Source organism: Bufo gargarizans, chromosome 6 (assembly GCF_014858855.1).
Source record: "Bufo gargarizans isolate SCDJY-AF-19 chromosome 6, ASM1485885v1, whole genome shotgun sequence".
NCBI lineage: Eukaryota > Metazoa > Chordata > Amphibia > Anura > Bufonidae > Bufo > Bufo gargarizans.
In genome coordinates this window covers 218650688-218678281 of record NC_058085.1, presented here as the reverse complement: position 1 = coordinate 218678281, position 27594 = coordinate 218650688, and the positions used below count along the sequence as shown (strand labels likewise).

The window sequence follows — 27594 nt, the reverse complement described above, 5'->3', positions numbered from 1 at the left end:
CCGGCCTCCGGTTACTTAGTGTCTCGCAGCTTGTGGTGTCCCGATCTTACCCCTCCTAGCTGCCTGACCGCTGCGATAGCTTCCCAGGTGGCCATACATTTGCTGTGTCCCACGTGGTGTACTCGGTCAAACGTGGCGTCCCACGTGACCTGGTTGTCTGGGTTTCCGGGTAGACGCTTAGCTGACGTCACTGTTGTGCGACTGTCGCTCTGATTTTTTTTTTTTATTTGTATTTTATTGGTTTTTCCAACAATAACAGGGGGTAACAAGGTACCAAGGTAAGGCACGCAGGCCTGACACAAATCAATACAGAGTACAGTGCATTATATTTAGAAGCATAACATAGATTCATAGATTCATAGCATGCAATCTGGACTTGGACCCAGAGCATTACACAGTCAGGTAAAGTGAGATTTGATTTGATTTGAAGAGAGACAAGTATATGAGCAGACTTGAACAATAAATCATAAAATATATCCTAGGGCGAGGGGCAAACACATTTTCAGGCCTTAATACCGGCTTAACCCTAAGCTGGGTATGGTATCAAAGAGGGGAAAGGTCCTAATTTCATGGATGGCCGGACAGCTCTCAGATCACGTTTCCATCCCCAAGAGCTGCCAGGAAAGGAGGCTATCTAAGGGGTGGAAATCTGAGGTGGGGGTTATTCCCTTGGAGCAGGGGGCACAGTGACATTAGCAGGGTATATGGTTTACTTCTGGGAGTTCCTGAATACCGACCAAGGAAGCCACTTCTTGAGAAAAATGGCATGGGATCGCATTTCCCATGAGGAAAGTTCTTCGAACCTATGAATTTGGTCCATTTTTTTGATCCAATCATCTAAAGTTGGTATATGGGATTGCAGCCAGTGCTTGGGCAGCAAAAGGCGTGCGGCTATTAGCATTTGGGTGAACACATATGGCGGTTTTACAGTGTGATCCGATGGGGGGAGGGACAGGAGAGCAAGCTGCGGAGAAACTTGAAAGGAGGTCTTACAGATCCTATTTGCGGAAGCAAAAATCCCCGTCCACCACTTGTAAATGAGAGGACATGACCACCATATGTGGAAAAAGGTACCTTTCTCCCCATGGCACCTCCAGCAAACGTCAGAAGCTGACTCAGAATAAAATGAAGTCTTATCAGGCGTGTTGTACCATCTAGTGAGGATCTTGTAATTATTTTCCTGAATTCGTACACAGCGGGAGGCCCCATGGGGAGAACTCAGGAGAGCAGGTAGGCAGTCAAACGGGACTACTATATTAAGATCCCTTTCCCAACTACTAACAAACGATGGCTTGGCCAGCATGGGAGGTGAGCGAAGTTTACTATAGATCAGTGATATAAGTTTTCTAGGGGTAGGATGAGTGGAGATAATCGACTCGAACCAACCCAAGGGGCGACACAAGTCTCCTATATTTATGTGCTGCTTCAAATACGCTCTAAGATATACAATAGTGAAGATGTCACATGGATGGGGGTTTAGGAGAGTGTTCGTCGTCTGGTGGTCCATCCACACTCCCAAGGATAGTGCTAAGGCGTGTACAGGTAACAGTGAGGACCTGAGCCCTTGTGAGGTCGCGGATCTTATGGGAGAAGGGGCTGTGTCAACAATATCTTTTACCGTCAAGAGGGGAGAGGGAAAGGGGATGGAGCAGTGCGAAGACGAAAACCATTTCCAAGCCTCTAGTGTGGCTTTTATTATTGGGTAATCAGAGAAGTTTCCCGGAAAAACCACTTGGGAGCCTAGCAGAAGAGCCCTGGGGGATTCCTTAAGGATGTCCACCTCAATGTCCACTATGGGTGATTTCGGGGAGGGCCGCAACCAGGCAACCGCTCGGGTAAGGAGGATAGCCCTACCATAGGTTTCGGGGTTTGGCAAACCAATCCCTCCTGCCTGTCTAGGTCTAGTTAAAAGGGAGAACGACAGTCTCGCCTTTTTATTATTCCAGATGAATGCCCTGAACTTTTTAGATATTTGCTCGTAATACTGTTTGGGAACCGGTACAGGCAACACCTGTTGTAGGTAGGTAAGTCGTGGAAGGATTAACGATGTAAGGAGATTCTTACAGCCGAACCAGGAGAAGGTTGGATTAGATTGAGCTAGCTTGTCCATGGCCTCGAAAATGGATTCCCTAAGGGGGATATAGTTTATAGAAAAAAGGTCTTGTATGTTAGGGCTGAGTTTGACCCCTAAGTATGTGAGAGTTGGCGACGACCAATTAAAGGGTGAGTCCACCATCAACTGGCTCTTTGTAGATTGGGATATGCCCCTGCAAAGGACCAGAGATTTACCTGCGTTAATTTTAAAATCTGAAGCTAGGCTGAAACTATTTAGGTGTGTTTGAATTCGTGGTAATGAGGTTCGGGGGTTAGTTGTCATCATAAGGACATCATCCGCAAAAGCCGCCACTTTCTGTTCCCTGCCTCCCAAACATAGACCTGAAATCTCCTCATCCCGCCTTATGGTAGCAAGGAGGGGTTCTAGTGCTAAGACAAATAGGAGAGGCGACAAGGGGCAGCCTGTCTCGTCCCAGCTGACGCCTGCTCATACATGGCAAAAGTTGCTTTTACAAAAGGATCAGGAAGGCCGAATCTCTGCATAGTTTGTTTTAGGTATTGCCAATTGACCCTGTCAAACGCTTTCTCCGCATCGGTACTGAGGAGAAGCAAAGGGGAAGAAAGCTTTTTGGCATGGCAAAGGACATTGATCACTCTGGCAGTGTTATCCTTACCGTCCCTAGCTCGGACGAAGCCAACCTGATCTCCATGTATGAGAAGGGGGAGAAGAGCAGCCAGCCTGTTGGCTAACATTTTGGCCAGGAGCTTGAGGTCTATGTTTAGGAGGGATATGGGCCTATAGTTAGAGCATTGTTTGTGGTCCTTTCCCTCTTTTGGTATTAGGGAAATATGTGCCATAGTCATGTCTCTGGAAAGAGGGCAACCCAGCAGGGACTGGTTGCAAACCTTCAAGAGATGGGGGAGAAGGAGTTCTTGAAAAGTTTCATAGTATGAGAGTGGGAACCCGTCAGGGCCAGGGGTCTTCCCCATCGGCATTTGAAGCATAGCGGATCTAAGTTCCGAAATGTTGCATGCTCATGTAGAATTTAGCTGCTTTGGAAGAATCTTGATAAAGTGGCCCCTAATAACTGGTTTATGGGCGTCCCAAAGTGTTTTAGAAGAGATGTCCGTACTTGTATTCAGAGAGAAATAGTCTGTTAGGTGCTTGGAAATTTGATCTACCAAGTCCTGGGAGCCTAATAGGGTCTCGTTTAAACGCCAGTTAAAACAGGTAGGGGTTTTTTGCAGGGGCTAGCAGCCTGACAAATATAGGAGAGTGGTCTGACAAGTGAATGGAACCAATCGATGCCGAACCACATAAGTGGAGATGTTCCTTGGAAATAAAAAGGTAGTCCAGCCGGTGGTACGTGCCATGGACAGGAGAGTAGAAGGTGTAGTCTAGGGTATTGGGGTGAAGGGAACGCCAGGAGTCAACCAAGTGGAGGTCCCACAGTTTTTTCCTGATGAATTTAAGGGATTTGCCCGAGTGGGACGACTTATGTGAAGAGATGTCAAGCTGTGGGAATAGGGCAACGTTTAAATCTCCTCCCATTATCACTATTCCTTCCTTAAAAGGGCTGACAATTTGGACCATGTTGGCAATCCAATGTGACTGGTTGGAGTTGGGACCATATACGTTAATAAACGTGTATACTTGTTGGCCAATGGAGCCCTAAATTAGCATATACCTTCCCTCTGGGTCAAGGATTTGATCGCTAAGTTTAAATGGGATCTTTTTATGAAAACCAATGCTAACCCCACATGAAGCAGATGAATTGCCCCCACAATGATACCAATCTGAAAAATAAGAAAATTGCATGTTGGGGTAACGGTTAAAGCGATAATGTGTCTCTTGGAGGAACACCACTTCGGCCTTGGCTTTCCTCAAAATGGCAAAGACCTGACTCCTTTTGGAAGGGGAGTGAAAGCCCTTGACATTATAGGAAGCAATATGGAGATCAGCCATAATGTGGAGTATGAGTGGAGTTACCTTCAAGCCTATGATGTCTCCTCCAAGAGAGCAAGGGGATACCGTGCATGTCCATCTCTAGGTGTGCAAGTAAGGCCCAGATGCAGCAAAGATCGCGTACAGCGACTGGGGGTGTCTCATACCTTGGGGAAAAAATAGGGTGAGAATAGAAAACAGAACATAAAACATTGAACAAAAACAAAAAAGAACAAAGCATATGCGTATATGCGACATACATATGGGGGAAGTGTGGTCTTGTGACCAAAAGGGAGGTCGTGTAACACCTCAAATATAGCTATTAAGTTGAATTCTCAGGGAGAATGGATCTATCTGATCATGGAAACGGGAATATACAAATTATGTCAAAATCAGCAACAGCAGATTAGCAGACAAGAGGGACTATAACCTACTCAGGAAGGAAAAATGAGAACAGCAGGCCAATAGTCCCAATCATGTAGAGGGGAACTACTGGGGATTGGACTGGTGATCCCGTGATAAGCTTCTAGGGGTGAACTGCAGGCCTCTTTTCCTAGATCTGGAGGTCTTCGGGGTCCGCATGACCTCAAAAGGTAGTACTTTGGGAATTTCTGGAAGGTCACCCAGGTCTTGATATAGCTCCCAGTTCTCGATTGGCAAGGGGTCAATATTTAAAGTTTCGTAGGTGGCATGCAGATCAGTAAAGGACGAGATGAGTAATCTTCTCCCCGCAAAAACAAACGAAAGTCCAAATGGGTAGGACCAGCGATACAGAACTTTATTGGACCGAAGCCAGTTGGTCAGAGGCTTCAGTGCTCTGCGCTTCTTCAAAGTGGATGGGGCCAGGTCCTGGTAGATTTCAAGCTTGCAGTCCTCATAGGAAAGGTCTTTATTGTTGCGGGCTGCCTCCAAGATGGCTGCCTTAATCGGAAAGTTCAGGAACTTGCAAATAACGTCCCTAGGTGGATCAGAAGGTTTAGGTTTCGGACGGAGGGCCCTGTGTGCCCGCTCAATGGTTACTTCTTGGGGAAAGTCGGGGCCCAGCAGTGAACCGCAGATAGCTATGACCGTTGCTGGTATGTCTTCCGGCAGTACTGTTTCAGGGATCCCGCGAAACCTTAAGTTATTGCGGCGCCCTCTATTTTCCCGTGTCCTCAATCGCGTTGTGAAGCCCATTCAGGTAGGTGGAACATCGGCGCAGGGCATCCGACACCGCTGTATGATGGGATAGGGACGCTGTCTGGCGCGACTCCAAGGCCTCAACCCGGTCCCCAATGTGCCTCACCTCCTGTCTGAATGCCGAGAGTTCTGTAAAGATGGGTTCCATAACCCTATTCAGGGCTTGATCCAGGTACTTTCTGGTAAGGGGGAGGTCGGAGCAGGCTTGAGAGTCCTCCGCTTCGCTTTCCCCCTCCGAGATAGCTGGGGCGCGCTTCTGTGCTTTAGATTGTGGCGTCGGCGCCATCTTTGCTTCTTTCAGCGTGACCGTTGTGGCTGCCTTTTTAAGGAATTTCTCCATTTCTCCTGGCGGAACTTGGCCTTTAGAGGAGGTGGAGTGATCACCCTGTCTCGGGTTGCCGATCTTGACCATTCTCACCCGATAGTGCTGCTGTAAGCTGGTGTTACAACGATCCTCTTAGGAGAGCAGTGAACTAAGCTGCCATCTCCGTCCGGCGCTAGCTCCGCCCCCTGTCGCTCTGATTTTGTACTGGAGGTAAATCTTATGCACTTGTATCTTCTGATATATAGCTTTCTTATTCTTGTTATGAATCCACGCTCACTCTGCAATGCCAGACGTGTTTCAGGGTCTCACGCCCCTTCCTCAGTGGCCACCAAGTGAGTGGATTCTCACTCACTTGGTATCGTCTTACCCATAATCACACTTTTCTGTGCTTGTACTAATATGTGGAATGGATTTGGTTGCTACTTTCTTTGTTACAGATAATGATTAAAATGTACTTAAATGAAGATTATAATTATAAATATAACATACCCATATACTTAATTCACTTTAAAATTGGTTCATAGAGAATACAACAAGGTCAAAAAATCATTCTGAAGGAAACCGCATAAAAAACGCATCAATGTGAACTGCGTTTTACATGCGGTTTTTGTATCTTTATAATCTGCAGGGTCAGATAGTCCTTCTAAAAGGAACCGCACCAAAAACGCATCAATATATGTTGCGTTTTATATAATATTTTATGGTTTGTTGGTCATGTTCATCAATGATCTTAGGAACAATGAATTCTGATGAACATGACCAACAAACCATAAAATATTATATAAAACGCAACATATATTGATGCGTTTTTGGTGCGGTTCCTTTTAGAAGGACTATCTGACCCTGCAGATTATAAAGATACAAAAAACGAATAAAACGCAGTTCACATTGATGCGTTTTTGATGCGGTTTCCTTCAAAATGATTTTTTGACCTTGTATTCTCTATGAACCAATTTTAAAGTGAATTAAGTATATGGGTATGTTATATTTATAATTATAATCTTCATTTAAGTATATTTTAATCATTATCTGTAACATAAAGAAAGTAGCAACCAAATCCATTCCACATATTAGTACAAGCACAGAAAAGTGTTATTATGGGTAAGACGATACCATTTATAAGGAGTGAGAATCCACTCACTCGGTGGCCACTGAGGAAGGGGTGTGAGACCCTGAAACGCGTCTGGCATTGCAGAGTGAGCGTGGATTCATAACAAGAATAAGAAAGCTATATATCAGAAGATACAAGTGCATAAGATTTACCTCCAGTACAAAATCGGAGCGACAGTCGCACAACAGTGAAGTCAGCTAAGCGTCTACTCGGAACCCCAGACAACCAGGTCACGTGGGACGCCACGTTTGACCGAGTACACCACGTGGGACGCAGCAAGTGTACGGCCACCTGGGAAGCTATCGCTGCGGTCAGGCAGCTAGGAGGGGCAAGACCGGGACACCACAAGCTGCGAGACACTGTAAGTAACCGGAGGCCGGTCTCAGTGTATACAACTTGTACATATATCTGTACGCTCATATTACCGGACATAGGTAGATCACTACCGCTACTGCTCCATCGGAACTTGGCCATAGTGCTGCCATCATTGCCCCAATACAATTGGCCATAGCGCCGTATCTATATATCAGTACCGCATTAATATTAAGACTGTTGATCGGGACATTTGGCTACAGTGCCAGCATTACAAGAACCTGATTGGGACATTGCTTGCACTTTTCATGCTGCTATAATTACCTACAGTTTCACATTATTGTGTAGGATTGCTGCATGTGACATATTTAATATATGTATTTTTTATGTATGTTTTATATATTTTAACCACCTCCCGACCGCCGTACGCGTATATGCGTCCGGGAGGTGGTTGCTTTATTCCTCCTGGACGCATATACGCGTCTTCTCGCGAGACGCGAGATTTCCTGTGAACGCGCACGCACAGGCGCGCGCGCGCTCACAGGAACAGAAGGTAAGCGAGTGGATCTCCAGCCTGCCAGCGGCGATCGCTCGCTGGCAGGCTGGAGATCCGAATTTTTTAACCCCTAACAGGTATATTAGACGCTGTTTTCAGAACAGCGTCTAATATACCTCCTACCTGGTCCTCTGGTGGTCCCTTTTGTTAGGATCGACCACCAGAGGACTCAGGTAGGTCAGTACAGTCCCACCAAACACCACACTACACTACACTACACCCCCCCCCCCCCCGTCACTTATTAACCCCTTATAAACCCCTGATCACCCCATATAAACTCCCTGATCACCCCCCTGTCATTGATCACCGCCCTGTCATTGATCACCGCCCTGTCAGGCTCCGTTCAGACGTCCGCATGATTTTTACGGATCCATGGATACATGGATCGGATCCGTAAAAATCATGCGATTTTTACGGATCCGATCCATGTATCCATGGATCCGTAAAAATCATGCGGACGTCTGAATGGAGCCTTACAGGGGGGTGATCAATGACAGGCGGGTGATCACCCATATACACTCCCTGATCACCCCCTGTCATTGATCACCGCCCTGTCAGGCTCCATTCAGACGTCCGCATGATTTTTACGGATCCGATCCATGTATCCATGGATCCGTAAAAATCATGCGGACGTCTGAATGGAGCCTTACAGGGGGGTGATCAATGACAGGCGGGTGATCACCCATATACACTCCCTGATCACCCCCTGTCATTGATCACCCCCCTGTCATTGATCACCCCCCCTGTAAGGCTCCATTCAGACGTCCGCATGATTTTTACGGATCCGATCCATGTATCCATGGATCCGTAAAAATCATGCGGACGTCTGAATGGAGCCTTACAGGGGGGGTGATCAGTGACAGGGGGGTGATCACCCTGATCACCCCCTGTCATTGATAACCCCCCTGTAAGGCTCCATTCAGACGTCCGCATGCGTTTTGTGGATCCGATCCATGTATCCATGGATCCGTAAAAAATCATGCGGATGTCTGAATGGAGCCTTACAGGGGGGGTGATCAGTGACAGGGGGGTGATCACCCTGATTACCCTGATCACCCCCTGTCATTGATAACCCCCCTGTAAGGCTCCATTCAGACGTCCGCATGCGTTCTGTGGATCCGATCCATGTATCCATGGATCCGTAAAAAATCATGCGGATGTCTGAATGGAGCCTTACAGGGGGGGTGATCAGTGACAGGGGGGTGATCACCCTGATTACCCTGATCAACCCCTGTCATTGATTACCCCCCTGTAAGGCTCCATTCAGACGTCCGCATGCGTTCTGTGGATCCGATCCATGGATCCGTAAAAAATCATGCGGATGTCTTAATGGAGCCTTACAGGGGGGGTGATCAGTGACAGGGGGGTGATCACCCTGATTACCCTGATTACCCTGATCACCCCCTGTCATTGATAACCCCCCTGTAAGGCTCTATTCAGACGTCCGCATGCGTTCTGTGGATCCGATCCATGTATCCATGGATCCGTAAAAAATCATGCGGATGTCTGAATGGAGCCTTACAGGGGGGGTGATCAATGACAGGGGGGTGATCAGGGAGTCTATATGGGTGATCACCCCCCTGTCATTGATCACTCCCTCCCTGGTAAGGCTCCATTCAGCCATTTTTTTTGGCACAAGTTAGCGGACATTTTTTGTTTGTTTTTGTTTTTGTTTTTTCTTACAAAGTCTCATATTCCACTAACTTGTGTCAAAAAATAAAATCTCACATGGACGCACCATACCCCTCACGGAATCCAAATGCGTAAACATTTTTAGACATTTATATTCCAGACTTCTTCTCACGCTTTAGGGCCCCTAAAAAGCCAGGGCAGTATAAATACCCCACATGTGACCCCATTTCGGAAAGAAGACACCCCAAGGTATTCCGTGAGGGGCATATTGAGTCCATGAAAGATTGAAATTTTTGTCCTAAGTTAGCGGAAAGTGAGACTTTGTGAGAAAAAAAACAAAAAAAATCAATATCCGCTAACTTATGCAAAAAAAATAAAAAATTCTAGGAACTCGCCATGCCCCTCATTGAATACCTCGGGGTGTCTTCTTTCCAAAGTGGGGTCACATGTGGGGTTTTTATACTGCCCTGGCTTTTTAGGGGCCCGAAAGTGTGAGAAGAAGTCTGGGATCCAAATGTCTAAAAATGCCCTCCTAAAAGGAATTTGGGCCCCTTTGTGCATCTAGGCTGCAAAAAAGTGTCACACATGTGGTATCGCCGTACTCAGGAGAAGTTGGGGAATGTGTTTTGGGGTGTCATTTTACATATACCCATGCTGGGTGAGAGAAATATCTTGGTCAAATGCCAACTTTGTATAAAAAAATGGGAAAAGTTGTCTTTTGCCAAGATATTTCTCTCACCCAGCATGGGTATATGTAAAATGACACCCCAAAACACATTCCCCAACTTCTCCTGAGTACGGCGATACCACATGTGTGACACTTTTTTGCTGCCAAGGTGGGCAAAGGGGCGCATATTCCAAAGTGCACCTTTCGGATTTCACCGGTCATTTCTTACACATTTTGATTGCAAAGTTCTTCTCACACATTTGGGCCCCTAAATTGCCAGGGCAGTATAACTACCCCACAAGTGACCCCATTTTGGAAAGAAGACACCCCAAGGTATTCTGTGAGGGGCATGGTGAGTTCCTAGAATTTTTTATTTTTTGTCGCAAGTTAGTGGAATATGAGACTTTGTAAGAAGAAAAAAAAAAAAAAAAAAAAATCATCATCATTTTCCGCTAACTTGTGACAAAAAATAAAAAGTTCTATGAACTCACTATGCCCATCAGCGAATACCTTAGGGTGTCTACTTTCCGAAATGGGGTCATTTGTGGGGTTTTTCTACTGTTTGGGCATTGTAGAACCTCAGGAAACATGACAGGTGCTCAGAAAGTCAGAGCCGTTTCAAAAAGTGGAAATTCACATTTTTGTACCATAGTTTGTAAATGCTATAACTTTTACCCAAACCATTTTTTTTTTGCCCAAACATTTTTTTTTTATCAAAGACATGTAGAACTATAAATTTAGCGAAAAATTTATATATGGATGTCGGTTTTTGTGCAAAATTTCACAGCTGAAAGTGAAAAATGTCATTTTTTTGCAAAAAAATCGTTACATTTTGATTAATAACAAAAAAAGTAAAAATGTCAGCAGCAATAAAATACCACCAAATGAAAGCTCCATTAGTGAGAAGTAAAGGAGGTAAAATTCATTTGGGTGGTAAGTTGCATGACCGAGCGATAAACGGTGAAAGTAGTGTAGTGCCGAAGTGTAAAAAGTGGCCTGGTCATGAAGGGGGTTTCGCCTAGCGGGGCTGAAGTGGTTAAGGGTGTGTTTTTAGAGTAAATAAATATTCTGTAATCATCCAATTAGTGTTCCCTTTTGAGAGTGCCCCCTCATTTTTGTATACACTCCATGATAGAAATTATATATGTGTTTTTAAATCTAGGCTTTCTTCAATCTACGCAATGGTGTCTTTATAAAGTCTATTGTATTTACATTTAGTACAAGACTACTGATTGCCTACTCTTGACATGTGCATGTTTTGTTTTTTTATTATTAAAAGTTAACTTTTATTATTTGCTTTTTAATAAAGTCTGCCCGATCCCCCTGAAGACGCCATGTAGATGGCGAAACATGTCGGGGGGCAGTGATTAGGTTTTTAGGCTACAGCAGACCAAGTTAATGTGTGAAAGTAGGCAGACATTGAGAAATTATTAGGTAGCAAAGGTAGTAAGTGCGCCGCTGCCAGAACTATAGCAGACTAAGTGAATGTGTGAAAGCAGGCAGTTACCGGGTAGCAAGTGTAGCAAGTGCGCCGCTACCAAAATAATAGTCAAAGAAAAAAATAAAATGACAGTACACAATGGGTCTCTGTAGATGGTTTTAAAGCAGCAGGTTAGATATCATTAAATGTTCATTATTTATTAAAAAGCAAATAATAAAAGTTAAATTTTAATAATAAAAAACAAAACATGCACATGTCAAGAGTAGGCAATCAGTAGTCTTGTACTAAATGTAAATACAATATAAGTGCCTCTACATGTGCAGGGTATATATATGTAATATATATTTATAAAGTCTACACACATGCTGTTTATCAAAAAAATTCCGTAACTATCAACAAATCCCTTTATCTGGACGAAACCCTCTCTTTAAAGAGTATCTTGGAATTAAACCTCACTTACTTGTGCTCAACAAGATTGACTTGGCAGACCCCTCTCATCGAAAGGTAAATAAGGCAAATTGGCAACAAGTTTTTCTTTTCAGACAAACTTTTTTGATGTCAGTGGCCTACATTTATTAATGTGATCAAACTTGGATGTTTTTTGTGAATTTTGTCAAAATGTGAAACAATCTTACACTTGTTTAGCTTCAAAGGGGTTATACAGTAATATAAAATAACCTTTCCTCAGGATAGGTCTGAGTCCCGGCACCCCCACGATCAGCTTTTACGAGGGGCCATTGTGCTCACTGGAGCTCTGTTGAGCGCAGCCTGCTCCTGGCATCTCTCCCAAGTACAGCGCTGTACATGGTATTGCATCTCAGTCCCATTGAAGTGAACTAAGCCATGCGACCGATGTACGTGATGTCACATGGCCTAGGAAGAGCTGCGGAGCTCACAGAGCACCGGCCTCCTCTAACAGCTGATCGGTAGGGGTCCTGGGAGTCAGACCCTCACTGATCTGACATTGATCACTTATCCTGGGGATAGGTTATCAATATTTATTACCGGTTAACCCCTTTAGGCGGCATTCACATGACAGTGAAAAAAATAGCAATTAAAAAACGGACACAATGTCAGTTTTTCATGGTAATTTTTCAACTATTTTCGCATCCTTTTTCTGTCCGTTTGGCACGCGCAGAAGCAGTCACTCCTCTCTTGATTCTGAAGGACCTGCGCTCAAGCATGATGAAGTCACCACACGCTCCCAGCATGATCACGAGTTAACATCATCATGCTTGAGTGCAGGTCCTTCAGAATAAAGAGGAGCAACTGCCTCTGCACGTGCAAGTGGATGATGCAACAAATTTTTATCCACTAAAAGGCCATATTGCACTAGTGTACCCATTTTTTAACAGCCGTTAGACGGGTGCACTCCTGTCTCTAGGCTGTTAAAAACTGTCCCATTGATTTCAGTGTTTTACATCTGGCTGTGAAAACTGCCAAAATTAGAACATGTTCTATTTTTTTTATGCCTGCTATTCACTGGCCGTGAAAAAAAAACAGCCATGTGAATAGCCCCAAAGCCTTTAACTTGTTCTAAAAACGGCTGTGTGAATGTAGCCTTAAGCTTATTTTAACAGAAAATAGACATTTTTTCACAGGAAAGGGTTGTGACCGAAGATGGTTCTGGTGTTAAATTCTGTTCCAAAGTAAGCCAACCAGTAACTAGTATAGAGATAGACAAAAGTGTACCACATTTGTCATCCAGCCTGAGCAACTATGGAAAGTCTGGTGCATTTCTACACACCATATTTAGGTTTAGTATCCTCCTTAGCAGCGGTGCGCTTGGCATTTCTGGGGCCGCAAGCAAAGTTATGTCTGAGGGCCCTAATCCGGCCAGCCAGGAATCCGGCCATTCCTGGCAGCAGTTTGTGTTCACAACTGTATCTGTATCCTTGGGACACAGATACAGTTGACAGGTGTGGCCTGGTCCAATTCTACCTCTTCTACTGCCTGAGGTGAAAACTGAAATAGTGCCCCCCCGGCCATACTGCTAAAGTCACATTTGAATTAGACATTACATGTGGCACTACATACCTCTCACATATAGATGTTCTCTCTCCTTATCTTCTCCGTTCGGACCAGACCGTCATGAAAAAGTATTCCAGCTGCAACTCTTCTCTGCAGAGTTTGACTCACACCTCTTAAAATCCTCACTTTTTCAATCATCCTCCCCCTCCTGGTGCATCAACAGTCCTAAATACTGCTGCTACCTCCAATGCTGTGCTCCCCAATGTCTCCAAACACTATACTTACAAAACAAAAATGCCATATAGATATCCCCTAAAGTGTTCATAAAAGTCCCACCAATAGTAATAATTTTATCCCAGAGTGCCCTCACTTAGTAGTAGTGGCTCCTACTGTGTCCCCAGTAGTAATAATGCTCTGCAAGGGTGCCCCTGTTGGTAGCAATGCCCTCCATATTGTGCCCAATAATAATGCTCCCCAGTATTTATACGGCCTCTAGTAGTGCCCCCTCTATCTTTATCTTTAATGCCTTCTGTATTTTTATAATGCCCCCCAGTAGTGCCTCTTTTGTCTGTCATCCCGTTTTCTGCCCCCAGTATAACTGTGTTGCCAGCAGTGCCTCCTTTGTGCCCTACACTTCTGTACTGCGCCCTGTAGTGTGGAAAAAGACTACTTACCTGGCTGCCATTCCATGTCGCTATCTGGATGAGTTGCTTGTGTCCAGACGCACATAGTGCAGTGAGGATGAATCGGCTACCTGTGCCGGGACACAGGCAGACAAAACATTATTGCAGTGTCTAAAGATCTGGCTCACAAGGGCACTTATAGCCGTCAATTGATCACATGATGATCTACTGAGTTTGAAACTTTGAAGTTGTGTAATATTTTTTCAGAATTCTCATTATAATGTTGGTAAAGTGTTAATTCTTTGCATGTCCTTGTCCTTTTCAGAGAATTGCTACTCAGCTAGAGAAACAGGGAGTTGGAAAGATCATTTACACTGATTGCATCAGAGAAGAGAACATCAGACAGGTGGGAAGTGTTCTGCTTTTCTGGCTATAGGTCAGTTGGGTGAATGGGCAGGTTGCTGCTGGCTAACTGAATATGTGTTCATGTAACCTCAAACCTTTAACTTTCAGCTTACACTTTAACCTAAAGGACCCTTTAAGTTCCTTAGGTGCACTTGGCTATTTTCGGAAGTCCCACTGAAGTGAATAGTAAGTTCACCATGCAAGCCCTGCCACCGCTCTAGTCTCTTCTGTGGGACTGCTGAAAATAGCTGAGTGGTGTGCGGAACTTCCATTAAAATGAATGGGAATGGAGAGTGGCCGTAGTGCCCTCCGACACTTTGTGGGCTCCGTTCTAAGCATAGGTGTGGGACCCACACATATAGGACATTGGGGACGTATCAAAGTGATATGCCCCCAATGTCCAAGATGGGAATACCCCTTTAAAGGGGTTTTCCCAAAAATGTTCTTTTATTGGTGACCTATCCAGGACCTCCACTGATCAGCTGTTCGAGAAGGCAGCTGCCTTCTCTCTGCTTTTTGTAGGCTGAATGACAAGTTCATCGGTCACATAGCCTTGGACCGGCTTCGCCCTATTCAGCTGAGCTGTTATATCAAGCACTGCCACTATGGAATGTACGGTGCTATGCTTGGTAAGCAAGGGGAAAATGGCTAATCGGCGGTGTCACGAACTATGGATCCGATCGCTCCGGATCCCACAGCTCTGACGTAGTGGTCTGTGACTGAGTCTGCGCACACACAGAGACCTCACGTGACCGGGGTATTACATTCGGCTAACACCCCCCACTATACTTCGGTAACTGCCACCACGTGGGTTCCCGGTCCACGAGCCGACTATCCGGGTCATTCACTATCACACAGATTAGTGGATGAACCGGATATCACTTACTGACCAACCGCAGTCAATCACCCCCAGCTACAATTCCTAAATGCAATTTAACTAACTACCTGGTAACGTCTCTTCAGAGGCAAGGTACGTTGTTCAGCAGCTTAGAATATGGAAGACTTGGCCACTTAGATTTTATAATCTTTAATAAACGGTAAAAAGCAGTGCAGACAAGTCTAATGAAAATGACTATAAAACTACAGAATAATAATAACAATATAAATAATCACGACAGTTCAAATGAAAGGGAAAAAGATGAAAGAATACTTAGTTTCTCTGGAGGGTTTCAGATGGTCGCTCATATGTCCTTTTTGAATCCTTGCAAACCCCTTTTCAGTATGTATCAGGGGAGACCCTCAAAGTTCTTCTGATACAGGGATATGCTGTCAATGTCCAATTAAGTGTCTGGTGATGTTCCATGGGTCTCTCTCCTCTGTCCTTGTGCATGGGTTTTTATGAACTCTCCCATGGGCAGACTTACTCCTGTCAGCCAATGGCAGCAGAGTGACTGTCAATCCTAGGGATTGGCCTCCAAGTGTTTTATGACCCCATCAAAGTTCAGTTCCTACAATGAGGATTATACTTAAGCTCGTATCTCCCTGATACATCGGCATATTTTTATACAGAATACATATTTGCGATCCTTATTTATTTACCTACAGAATGAGACCACACACGGTAATGCTGGGACCTGTAGTTCTTCTACCACCCATAGGTCAGCTACAGAATCACATCCTCTAGTCATATTTGATACCCAATTAACCACAATACTCTGTAGAGCCTGGATCTGGTGTCAGAAAGGGCATAAGTTGATTCCTAAATGAAATATGAAAGTGGACTGGTTTTATGCCCAGAGCTAATTAAGGGCTATTAGCTCTCCTCAAACCAGACCTGGAAATTAATGACGTCACGCTCCAGCCAGGCTTGACAGCGAGCTGATCTTATCTTATAGGATGAGCTGGGCCTGGTATAGCCTTTATGACCTTTTATTGCTGGCCTTACAGAGTAGTGGTAATAAAAGTGTCCATCTATATCATAGGCGACCCAGGCTTCAGAAAGATGAGAGTTCACAGCTTTTTACATAGGCCAGAAGCATATAAGATGGCTACCCAGAGGAATTATGTATGTATGCCGGCACAGGCGGGGGTCCTGGGTGTCCCTAACTGATAAGATACAGGTCATCAGTAATAAAATCCCGGAAAACCTTTTAATTTAAAAGAGGAACTTGTTAAAGGGTTTCTACCACTTGGATTTCACATAATTAGGTGTCAGACACTAGCGCTCCGCTAGTGTCTGCTCTGCCAAACTATCCTGCTATAATAGCTTTTGGGGCAGCCGTTTACCTAAAAAAAGAACTTTTATTAATATGCTAATGACCCTCTAGGTGCTATGGGGGCGTCATTAGCAGTGGAGATGTCAGGCGCAGTGGAGATGTCTGAGCAGGGAAGCGGTCGGACATTCACTGCGCATGCGCCGAATACAGCCGTGCACGGCGCATGCGCGTGAAGTCGTCCGTTTGATGCATTCCGAAGCAGATGGGCGGGCTGGAGGGAGGCGCTGAGCGGCGGCATCTTGAGAAGGTAGACCGATCCTCTAGGTACTAATGACGCCCCCATAGCACCTAGAGGGTCATTAGCATATTAATAAAAGTTCATTTTTTTAGGTAAACGGCTGCCCCAAAAGCTATTATAGCAGGATAGTTTGGCAGAGCAGACACTAGCGGAGCGCTAGTGTCTGACACCTAATTATGTGAAATCCAAGTGGTAGAAACCCTTTAACAAGTGATCATTTTTTATATTTTGCACAATGTTTGTTAGAATGAAACTGAAAGTAATTCTTACTCCACCATGATGGTTATTTCTTAGAATAATTTACCCTGTGGCCGAACTGGATGGACAGATGTCTTTTTTCGGCCTTGGGGGTGTGTGTGTGTGTGTGTGTGTGTGTTACCTGTGGACAGAGGCCTGGAGGCTCTGTCAGTGTGGTCCAAGCCAGGAGGGCTGAGAGACCACGATTCCCCAAGAGACACTGGACTGGAGACCGTGGGCGTACTGTGCTCTGTACAGCCAGGAGGCTGTGGGACATTGGCTCAGAAAGCCGCATGTGTTCACAGGGCGTTCACAGGGACTTAGGTGAGTCAGGGATCTGTTTGTTTAGTTAGAGCCCAGCCGGACGAGTGTTTTATTATTTTGTATTATTGTTTATGTTTATGCCGATGTGCCGCAATAAAGCACCGTGTTTGGATCTTAAACTTGGTGTCCTGAAGATATCTGTGAGAATCACCCCCAAAAGAGAGCTGATCCCCCTACACCTCAAAAAGTGACCCCATTTTGGAAACTACAACCCTCAAGGAATCTATCAAGGTGTGCAGTGAGCACTTTGACCTCAAAGGTGTTTCAGAGAATTAAGAAACACTTGGCAGTGAAAATGAAAAATTGCAATTTTTTCATGAAAAGGTTGCTTTAGGGCTGTTTCACACGAGCGGATGCCGTGCGTGACATTCGCTCCATGAATGACAGCCAAGACCCGATGTGGACACCAGAGACACGGAGCAGTAACATGATTGATAATGCTCCGTGCCTCTCTGTGATCTCTTTACTATGAAATCACAGTGCCAACTTTATCTCACTGTGATTTCGTAGTAAAGAGATCAGAGAGGGGCACGGAGCATTATCAATCATGTTAATGCTCCGTGCTTCTGCTGTCCGCATCGGGTCTTGGCTGTCATTCACGGAGCGGATGTCACGCACGGCATCCGCTCGTGTGAAGCAGCCCTTACACCCACATTTTTCACTTTCCCAAAGGGTAACAGGACAAAATGCACCCCACATTTTGTTTCCCATTTCCCCACGAATACAGCAACATCACATATGTGTGCATAAACTGATGTATGGACGCACAGCAGGCTTCAGAGTGGAAGGAGCACCATATGGCTTTTGGAGAGCTGATTTAGCTGGAATGGTAATTGGCAGCTATGTCGCATATGAAGACACCCTGAGGCGGCCGTACCGTGAAAACCCCCCCAAATGACCCCATTTTGGAAAGTGCACCCCGTACGAACATTTTAATGGGTCGAAAGGGTTCTTTTCAGCAAACAGGTGTTTCACAGAAATGAATATGTTTTGGTTGGTGAAAATTGGATATGTACGCTATGCAGACTAAATCAGAGATATAAGGTGGTAAAACTACAGGGTACATAAAGGATGAAATTAAATTAATACTCCATGGATGTGTGGTAGATTTTACAACAATCCTGCATGCACAGGCCAGGTTTTTCCGGGCAAATTTCGCAGTTGTAAATGGTGTCTTTCCTTATCCTCTTTTTGGAACACACCCTGCATCTTTTTTGGGTCCTTCCCTTCCTTGCTGTCTGGGGGACTTGACCTGGAAAATGTTGCCCTGGTATAACACGGGCACCATGGACTTTCTGAAGTACTGGGACCCTCCCTGGCCTGGCTTTGAAAAATTAGGGCCTTGAATACCACTTCTTGGAACTGAAGGAAAGTTTCTGTGTGGGCTGCAGATTGAAATAGCACGTACACATTGTACAATTCACAGGTACACAGCCAGCTTTTTGTTCCACAATTTCATCTTTCGTGTGGCAATGTAGGGCTTCAGAACTTGAACTGAAAGATCAACCCCTCCCATGTGCTTATTGTAGTCCAGGATGCAAACTGGTTTGGGGGTAGTGGTTGTGGTACCTCGAGCAGGGGAGCTGGTGTTAGTGTGAATGGTGGTCAGTGAAAGGACATTCCGTTTGTCCTTTAACTTAACCACCAACATGTTCTCATAAAGGAGAGCCCTGCTTTCACCCATTCTCAGTGGTTGCCCTACCAGAGATCTAGGGAGACCTCTCTCTGATTTTTGCGCCCTGTGCCACAAACCACAGTACCTGGCAGTTAGGGACATGAATAGGGGTATGTTGGTATCATAGTTATCTACATAGAGGTGGTAATCCTTATCCAGCAGTGGGTGCAGTAATTCCCACACAATCTTCCCACTAACTCCTAGGACGGGGGGCATTCTGGGGGTTCTATTCTGGAATCTTGCCCTTCGTAAATGCAGAATTTGTGGGTGTACCCAGATCTACTCTCAAAGAGTTTGTATATTTTAATGCCATACCTTGCCCATTTTGTTAGGCAGGTACTGGCACAATCTAACCCTCCCTTTGAAAATTAATAGGGACTCATCTACACAGACATTTTTATCAGGGGTGTACACCTCAGCAAACCTGGTGTTAAAGTAGTCAAGGACAAGCCTAACCTTGAACAGATGGTCAAATGTCTGGTCGTTATGGGGTGGGCACTGTGCATTGTCTTTTTAGTGTAGGAATTTCTGAATTGGCTCAAATCGCTTCTCGGTCATGGTGTTACTGTAAATTGGAGTTTACAATAAATTGGTAGAAAATGTCCGAACTCCAATATTTTCTAACGTTTGGCTTCTTAACGACACCCATATGCAGCACAAGTCCCCAAAACTTCATCATCTCTGCTGCATTTACTGGGGTCAAACCTAGGGGTCTAGTGTATGGTGATGTAGGGTTCTGAGCAATGAATTGTTCGGTGTATAAATTGGTTTGGGCCACTATTAAATGTACAGTTCACAATATCTAAACCAGAGCATGCTACCTATCTGCATAACAAGCATGGTCCCTAGCTGCTAACTATAAGCTGCTATAAAGGAAAAGGATATGCAAAATACATAAGAAAACAGATGCAAAACAGGCTGTAATATGGCTATGTGACATACCGACATACCAGCGATGCTACTGTGACCTTAGATGTTAGAGGATGTCTCAAGAGGCTTCCAAGCCATGTGCTATCCTCATGCAGTGATGACTGTGAATTAAGAAAATGGCTGCTATGTGCAGAGATGATGATGTCCCTAAGATAAAGAAGCTGAAGTAGGACCAAACTTGTAGTGTGAAATAACTGCAATTGTATGTAAAACGGCCACTAGATGGTACTGTTACACAATCGACAGAGAATTATACAGAAAACATATTAACCTCCCTGGCGGTATGATTATGTCAGGAATTTTGTTCCAAAAGTGGTACCATTTTTTTGCATGGAAATTTGGTGTTATGTATTGTAGGCCTGCAATTCTTAGTAATTACTTACTTAAACCTGACCAAAGAAGACTCTAGTAGACCTCTCAGATGTGATAAAGTTCGAAAAAATAAAATCATGAGTTATAATCTAATAAATAATATAATTTTATTCAGTAATGTAATTAATAATTAAATTTGTCAAACAAAAGAAAATTCAGTAAACATCCTGGGTGTGGTAAATTTGGAAACATGGGACTGCACATAGACCAACGTCACAATCAGGGCAATGGAACCTGGTTTCCTTTCGGATTTTTTTTCCATTTCCATCTCGCTTTGAGCAGCAAACTACACACATCCTTGTAGGTGCTGCCTTTTTTGCGCTTGGCGGGATGTAAACCATAAAGTGACGACCAGTCAGCCTCTCTGGGTTTACAACGTCAACAGCGCGACGTCCAGATCTGTTCACGGCCACTGATGGCGTTTGGTAGTTCACAAAAATCTGCTCCGCCACCTTCCAGATGAAGTCAGAGTGAACAAGAGGCTTGTCACTCTTTCCTTTCTACAGTATATAGGCATTCCACAGACATTGTTCCAGGAGATGCCTGAATATTTTTTTGTAGTATTTTTTTTGTTGCTTCCGCATTGCTGGATAGAATGTCATCGCCTGATCGGCTCTATCGACTCATCCCATGGTGTTATTATAGTCGATCACAAGTTGTGGCTTTATGACATCTTTCCCACCTCTTGTGTGGACCGTGGTAGTGGAGGTGTTATGTACTGTACTCATTAGGCACATGTCTTTTTTGTCACGTCAACGCATTGCCATCATCTTTCCTTTCTGCCAGGCCACCATTTCTCCTGTTTTCAGTTTTTTCTTGGAAAACATACATGGCAGGCCACGTCGGTTGGCCCTAACGGTTCCATATCCGTCAGTCTTGTTTTTTAGTAGAAACTCGTACAGCTCAGGTGACGTGTAAAAGTTGTCTGTTGTCACACAATACCCCTTATTGAGCAATGGTTCAAGCAGTGAAAGGACTGATGACGTTGCCATCCCATAGCCGCTGTACCTGGGGTTGAATTGTGTTCCTTTGCCGGTGTATATGATGGAATTCCATATATAGCCAGTTGTAGACTCGCAGAGCATATAGGATTTTATTCCAAACCGCGCTCTCTTGGATGCGATGTATTGAATCCAGCTGAGGCGTCCTTTGTAAGCCATCAGACTTTCATCAATGCTGATGTCTCTGTCTGGCACATAGTTGAGTTTTGGAGTACCGCACACCTGTATAGTTAACTGGTGCCTGCAAGGACTTATTCAGTCGCATATAATAGTAAAGAAGTTGCAGCACACAGTTTTTCTTGTTGCTATTAAGGTTTAATTTCACATTTTTTCTTTTCACATTTTTTTCACATGGTTAAGGTTCCGGTGCTATATTTCACAGTAATGAGAAGAAAAACGACCAGACGTTTCGGCCTTTCACGGCCTTCCTCAGTGGTCTAAATCTATAAGAATAATACATATTTATGTCATATATGTGTTGGTACCTTCGCTACATGAAAAACAATGTTTTAGGAGAAGTTTTTCTAGTATACATATATAGATATCCTCATATGCAATTAAACATAACAAAAAATTGTAGAGAACATTATAGAAAAAAATTATGTACAAAGGATATAGTATAAAAACAATAGCTTATTGTCATCTGTGAGTAAATCAGATTTATTAGCGATTATAGTCAATGAAGTATAGTATGCTAGTATCGATAAGTGGGTTATAGACTGTGGTGCCCCACAGTGTCATGGTTGCATTCCTGGCGGTTTTGCCCAATGTAAAACACATTTGCATTATTGTAGCGGTATATTATATAGAGGATCCACTAAACAGGCAGAGGATCTTGTGGAATGTTTGTATATAACTCCAGAGAGGTATACATAAGATTAATGCGCTGTGTCTATCACTGGGCAGCCCCATGAGTGCACTTCATTTAATCTATAATCTAGAGATTAGTAACCAGTTATGATTACTGGCAGTTGTCCCCTTGTCCTACTGATTAGGCATATATAAATCTCTTAAGAATATATAGGCAGCCGATATATCGGCTTCTAGATAGTACAAAAGCAGGCATAAATACATTGGATGACACGCACGTGGAAACACCATAATTACCTTGTCTGCTGTATGTGTTGGGTGAAGCGCCGGATGCACTGAATGCGCGCCAGTCCTAGTGCCTTTTAAACATGAGGGAAGCGCTGCTGCGCTCTGAATTCTGGGGCATGTCCGATCATGTGATTCGATGGGGGCGTGTTTTGTGCATTCCACTTGCGTGTCAAGCAAGTGGATCCGGCCGTTCACCGGGCTGTATTGCGCATGCGCAAGCAGAGCGGAACTGTCCTGCGTTCCACCTGCGTGTCATTCGTGCGGCTCTATGCTAGTCAGAAGGAAGGAAATTTTATATGATGTGCCATAATGCTATATTTGTGCTTTAATGTTGCGCTAGACACCCTCATGTGTCTAGATAGTAGGGCCATATATAATTGAATATAGATCCTAAGCAGAATTCACATCACATAAAACATCAGATTACATGACAGGGGATAGATTGGTACACTGAAATAAACGGTACAGCACCACATATTATATCCAAGCATACTTTTGTTAGATTTGATTTGAGATAGAGAACTACTGGTATATAGTAGACTATGATGTCCCTAATGTAATGGATGATTTGTGGTGTGGATAACGGGACAGGGAAAAGCTCAGGAAGACGGGGGGAAGGGGGGGGCATGGGGGGGAAAAGGGAAGAGGTAGGGAAGGAGGAGGGAAAACAGGGGGGGAAAAAGGGGGGGCGGGGGGAAAGGGGGGGGGGTTAGTTATCTCACCCTCGCAGGTCGTATTGTCAGCGGGTCTGTAATGGAAAGTAGAAATGTTGTTAATTATACATAGAACTTATAATTGATCCAATACATCAGATATTAATAGAAAAATCACATTCCCGATTGAGACCATGCGGTGAGAGAGTCCCGAGTGTGTGGATCCAATACGCTTCTCTTTGTTTTAAATGTAGGATCCAATTTCCGCCGCGTCTTGGAGGGTCCACTTGTTCTAGTACTTGGAACCGTAATTGGGATACCCGATGGTTTTTCTCATTAAAATGGTACGGGACGGGTAGTAGGGTGTGTCAGAGTCTGATTGTGGATTTGTGTTTGCTTACACGATCTCGCACATGTTGAGTTGTCTCGCCAACATACGCCAGTCCGCATGGGCATTTCAGTACATAAACTACAAAACTAGAATCACATGTAAAAAATCCCCTTATCTGGTATCGTCGTCCAGTTCTTGGATGAGTGACATGTTCGCCTCTAGTGACGTTAGAGCATTGTGCGCAGTGTAAACACGGAAATGTCCCTTGTCGTTGACTCCTCAGGAAAGTTTGTTTTGGTAACTTGGTAAGACTACCTATGTCTGCCTTTACCAGTTTGGTAAAGGCAGACATAGTTTCTACTTTCCATTACAGACCCGCTGACAATACGACCTGCGAGGGTGAGATAACTAACCCCCCCCCCCTTTCCCCTTTCCCCTTTCCCCCCGCCCCCCCTTCCCCCCCCCCCCTGTTTTCCCTCCTCCTTCCCTACCTCTTCCCTTTTCCCCCCCATGCCCCCCCCCTTCCCCCCGTCTTCCTGAGCTTTTCCCTGTCCCGTTATCCACCCCACAAATCATCCATTACATTAGGGACATCATAGTCTACTATATACCAGTAGTTCTCTATCTCAAATCAAATCTAACAAAAGTATGCTTGGATATAATGTGGTGCTGTACCGTTTATTTCAGTGTACCTATCTATCCCCTGTCATGTAATCTGATGTTTTATGTGATGTGAATTCTGCTTAGGATCTATATTCAATTATATATGGCCCCACTATCTAGACACATGAGGGTGTCTAGCGCAACATTAAAGCACAAATATAGCATTATGGCACATCATATAAAATTTCCTTCCTTCTGACTAGCATAGAGCCGCACGAATGACACGCAGGTGGAACGCAGGACAGTTCCGCTCTGCTTGCGCATGCGCAATACAGCCCGGTGAACGGCCGGATCCACTTGCTTGACACGCAAGTGGAATGCACAAAACACGCCCCCATCGAATCACATGATCGAACATGCCCCAGAATTCAGAGCGCAGCAGCGCTTCCCTCATGTTTAAAAGGCACTAGGACTGGCGCGCATTCAGTGCATCCGGCGCTTCACCCAACACATACAGCAGACAAGGTAATTATGGTGTTTCCACGTGCGTGTCATCCAATGTATTTATGCCTGCTTTTGTACTATCTAGAAGCCGATATATCGGCTGCCTATATATTCTTAAGAGATTTATATATGCCTAATCAGTAGGACAAGGGGACAACTGCCAGTAATCATAACTGGTTACTAATCTCTAGATTATAGATTAAATGAAGTGCACTCATGGGGCTGCCCAGTGATAGACACAGCGCATTAATCTTATGTATACCTCTCTGGAGTTATATACAAACATTCCACAAGATCCTCTGCCTGTTTAGTGGATCCTCTATATAATATACCGCTACAATAATGTAAATGTGTTTTACATTGGGCAAAACCGCCAGGAATGCAACCATGACACTGTGAGGCACCACAGTCTATAACCCACTTATCGATACTAGCATACTATACTTCATTGACTATAATCGCTAATAAATCTGATTTACTCACAGATGACAATAAGCTATCTATTGTTTTTATACTATATCCTTTGTACATAATAATTTTTTCTATAATGTTCTCTACAATTTTTTGTTATGTTTAATTGCATATGAGGATATCTATATATGTATACTAGAAAAACTTCTCCTAAAACATTGTTTTTCATGTAGCGAAGGTACCAACACATATATGACATAAATATGTATTATTCTTATAGATTTAGACCACTGAGGAAGGCCGTGAAAGGCCGAAACGTCTGGTCGTTTTTCTTCTCATTACTGTGAAATATAGCACCGGAACCTTAACCATGTGAAAAAAATGTGAAAAGAAAAAATGTGAAATTAAACCTTAATAGCAACAAGAAAAACTCTGGCACATAGGCCTGCTGGAAATTTGTTATGATCATTTGGAATACTTCCCAGATCTTCTTCAGTTTTGGTGCTGGATGTGTGGCTTCGTCAAATTCCTCATTGTTGGTGAAGTGTAAATTCTTCATTATGAGGGAAAATCGGTACTCGGACATGATGGTGCCAAATAATGGGGTTGCCAGCAATTTATTGGTAGTCCAGTACCATTTCTGCAGGGGTTTCCCCACCACCCCCTGAAGAAGTATTAGCCCCAGAAATTTCCATATGTCCTCCTTACTTACCGGTTCCCATTTTCTGGTTCTGGAAAACTTGCTGTGCAGAGTAGTGGATTGCTGCTCTTTGTAGCGGTTTGTCTCTGTGACAATCTTTTCAATGACGTCATCAGTCAGAAATAATTTTAGGTACGCCAAAGGATCATTGTGATCAACTTCTACCTTCATCCCAGGCGATCCTGTAAACGGGAATCTTGGCGGTGGTACTGCATCCATACCGCAATCAATAGGGCACCAAGAGCGCACCTCACTGAGCTCAAGTGCAGATTAGTCGCTGTCGCCACTTCTCTGGTCAGGTTCAGAGTCGGATGATGAATCTTTCCACGAATCGCTATCGCTGTCGCTCAATTCTGTGAGGGGCTCTGTGTCGATGTCACTTATCTGATCCAAACCCGCTTTGGTGATGCTAAAGTGGCGCTTTGATGCCATGGTAAAAAATATATAGTTTTTTTATATATATTTTTTTGCTTAGAAAAAACAGCCAGGGCAGTCAGGGCAGTGTAGAATGATCAGATCAAATCTGTCAAATCTGAGGTGATAGTGTAATCTGACAGGATTGTATCACCTAACTTTATGTGTGTGTGTTTGACTTATATACAATGTATTTTTTTTTTTATCTCCCGCCCAGTTCCGCCTCTGTGAGGCGCTGCGGCTCACAGAGGCGGAACCAGGAAGAGAGATGAGACATCCGCCGGGGCTCTCACCGGCGATCACAGCGGGGAACATCGCTGGATCGCCGGGATTAGGTATGCACACCCGCGGCTCCCTCTGCAATCTACCCCGAGCGTGACTCGGGGTTACCGCTTCTGGCAGCGAAAATTAACCCCGAGTCACGCTCGGGAATACCGTCAGGGAGGTTAACTATGTATGAAAGTTATGCATAAATTAACAATAAACCTTGTACAGGTGCCACTCGAAAAATTAGAATATCGTGCAAAGTTCATTTATTTCAGTAATCTAATTTAAAAGGTGAAGCTAACATATAGATGAACTAATTACATGCAAATCGAGATAGTTCATGCCTTTTTTTTGTTATAATTTGGATGATTATGGCTTACAGCTTATGAAACCCCAAAGTCACAATTTTGAGGTACCCTTTGCTCAGGGGAAATTGATTAATTAGCTAACTTGAGTGTGACACTTTGAGCCTAGAATATTGAGCCTTTTTACAAAATTCTAATTTTAAGCTGCATTAATGCAATTACTTTTAATTTGCATTACTTAAATAAATGGACTTTTGAACGATATTCAAATTTTTTGAGTTTCACTTGTGTATATGAAAACACACAAAACTCTGTTCTTACAATAAGTAAAAGTAAACACTTTATATTTTTTTTTATTTTTTTTTTGGCCACATGGGTAGTGGAAGGATTTTGATGCCTATTTTAACCCCTTCCACCCCGGGACAGTTTTCATCTTCCTTCCTAGATAATTTTTTGAAAATCTGACATGTCACTTTATGTGGTAATAACTTTTACTTATACACGCCATTCTGAAATTGTTTTCTCGTGACACAGTGTACTTAATGACAGTCATAAATTTGAGTCAATATATTTTACCTTTTTATTTATAAAAAATCCAGAATTTCCCAAAAATGTTGAAAACAAAATCACAATTTTCATAATTTCTATTTATCTGCTTTTAAAACAGAAAGTGATACCTTATAAAATGTTTATTACTTAACATTCCCCATACTGTATGTCTACTTTATGTTGGCATCATTTTGAAAATGTCATTTTATTTTTTAGGAAGTTAGAAGGCTTAGGCTGGTTTCACACGGGCGTTGCGGGAAAATGTGCGGGTGCGTTGTGGGAGCACGCGCAATTTTTCAGCGCGAGTGCAAAACATTGTAAGGCGTTTTGCACTCGTGTGAGAAAAATCGTGCATGTTTGGTACCCGAACTTCACAGTTCAGGCTTGGGATCGGTGTTCTGTAGATTGTATTATTTTCCCTTATAACATGGTTATAAGGGAAAATAATAGCATTCTGAATACAGAATGCATAGTAAAATAGCGCTGGAGGGGTTAAAATAAATAATTTAACTCTCCTTAATCCACTTGATCGCGCAGCCGGCAT

General features: G+C 43.9%; 1 protein-coding gene across 3 annotated transcripts in view; it reads left to right on the top strand.

Annotated features, from left to right (window-relative positions):
- The window catches only part of MTG1 (mitochondrial ribosome associated GTPase 1), a 356260-nt gene that overhangs the window by 53954 nt on the left and 274712 nt on the right, over window positions 1-27594 (top strand). For all 3 annotated transcript variants that reach the window (XM_044296242.1, XM_044296244.1, XM_044296245.1), the window contains exons 3-4: window positions 11623-11727; window positions 14143-14223. In XM_044296242.1, the coding sequence (XP_044152177.1) occupies window positions 11623-11727; window positions 14143-14223 (186 nt within the window). The remainder of the gene's footprint in view (window positions 1-11622; window positions 11728-14142; window positions 14224-27594) is intronic.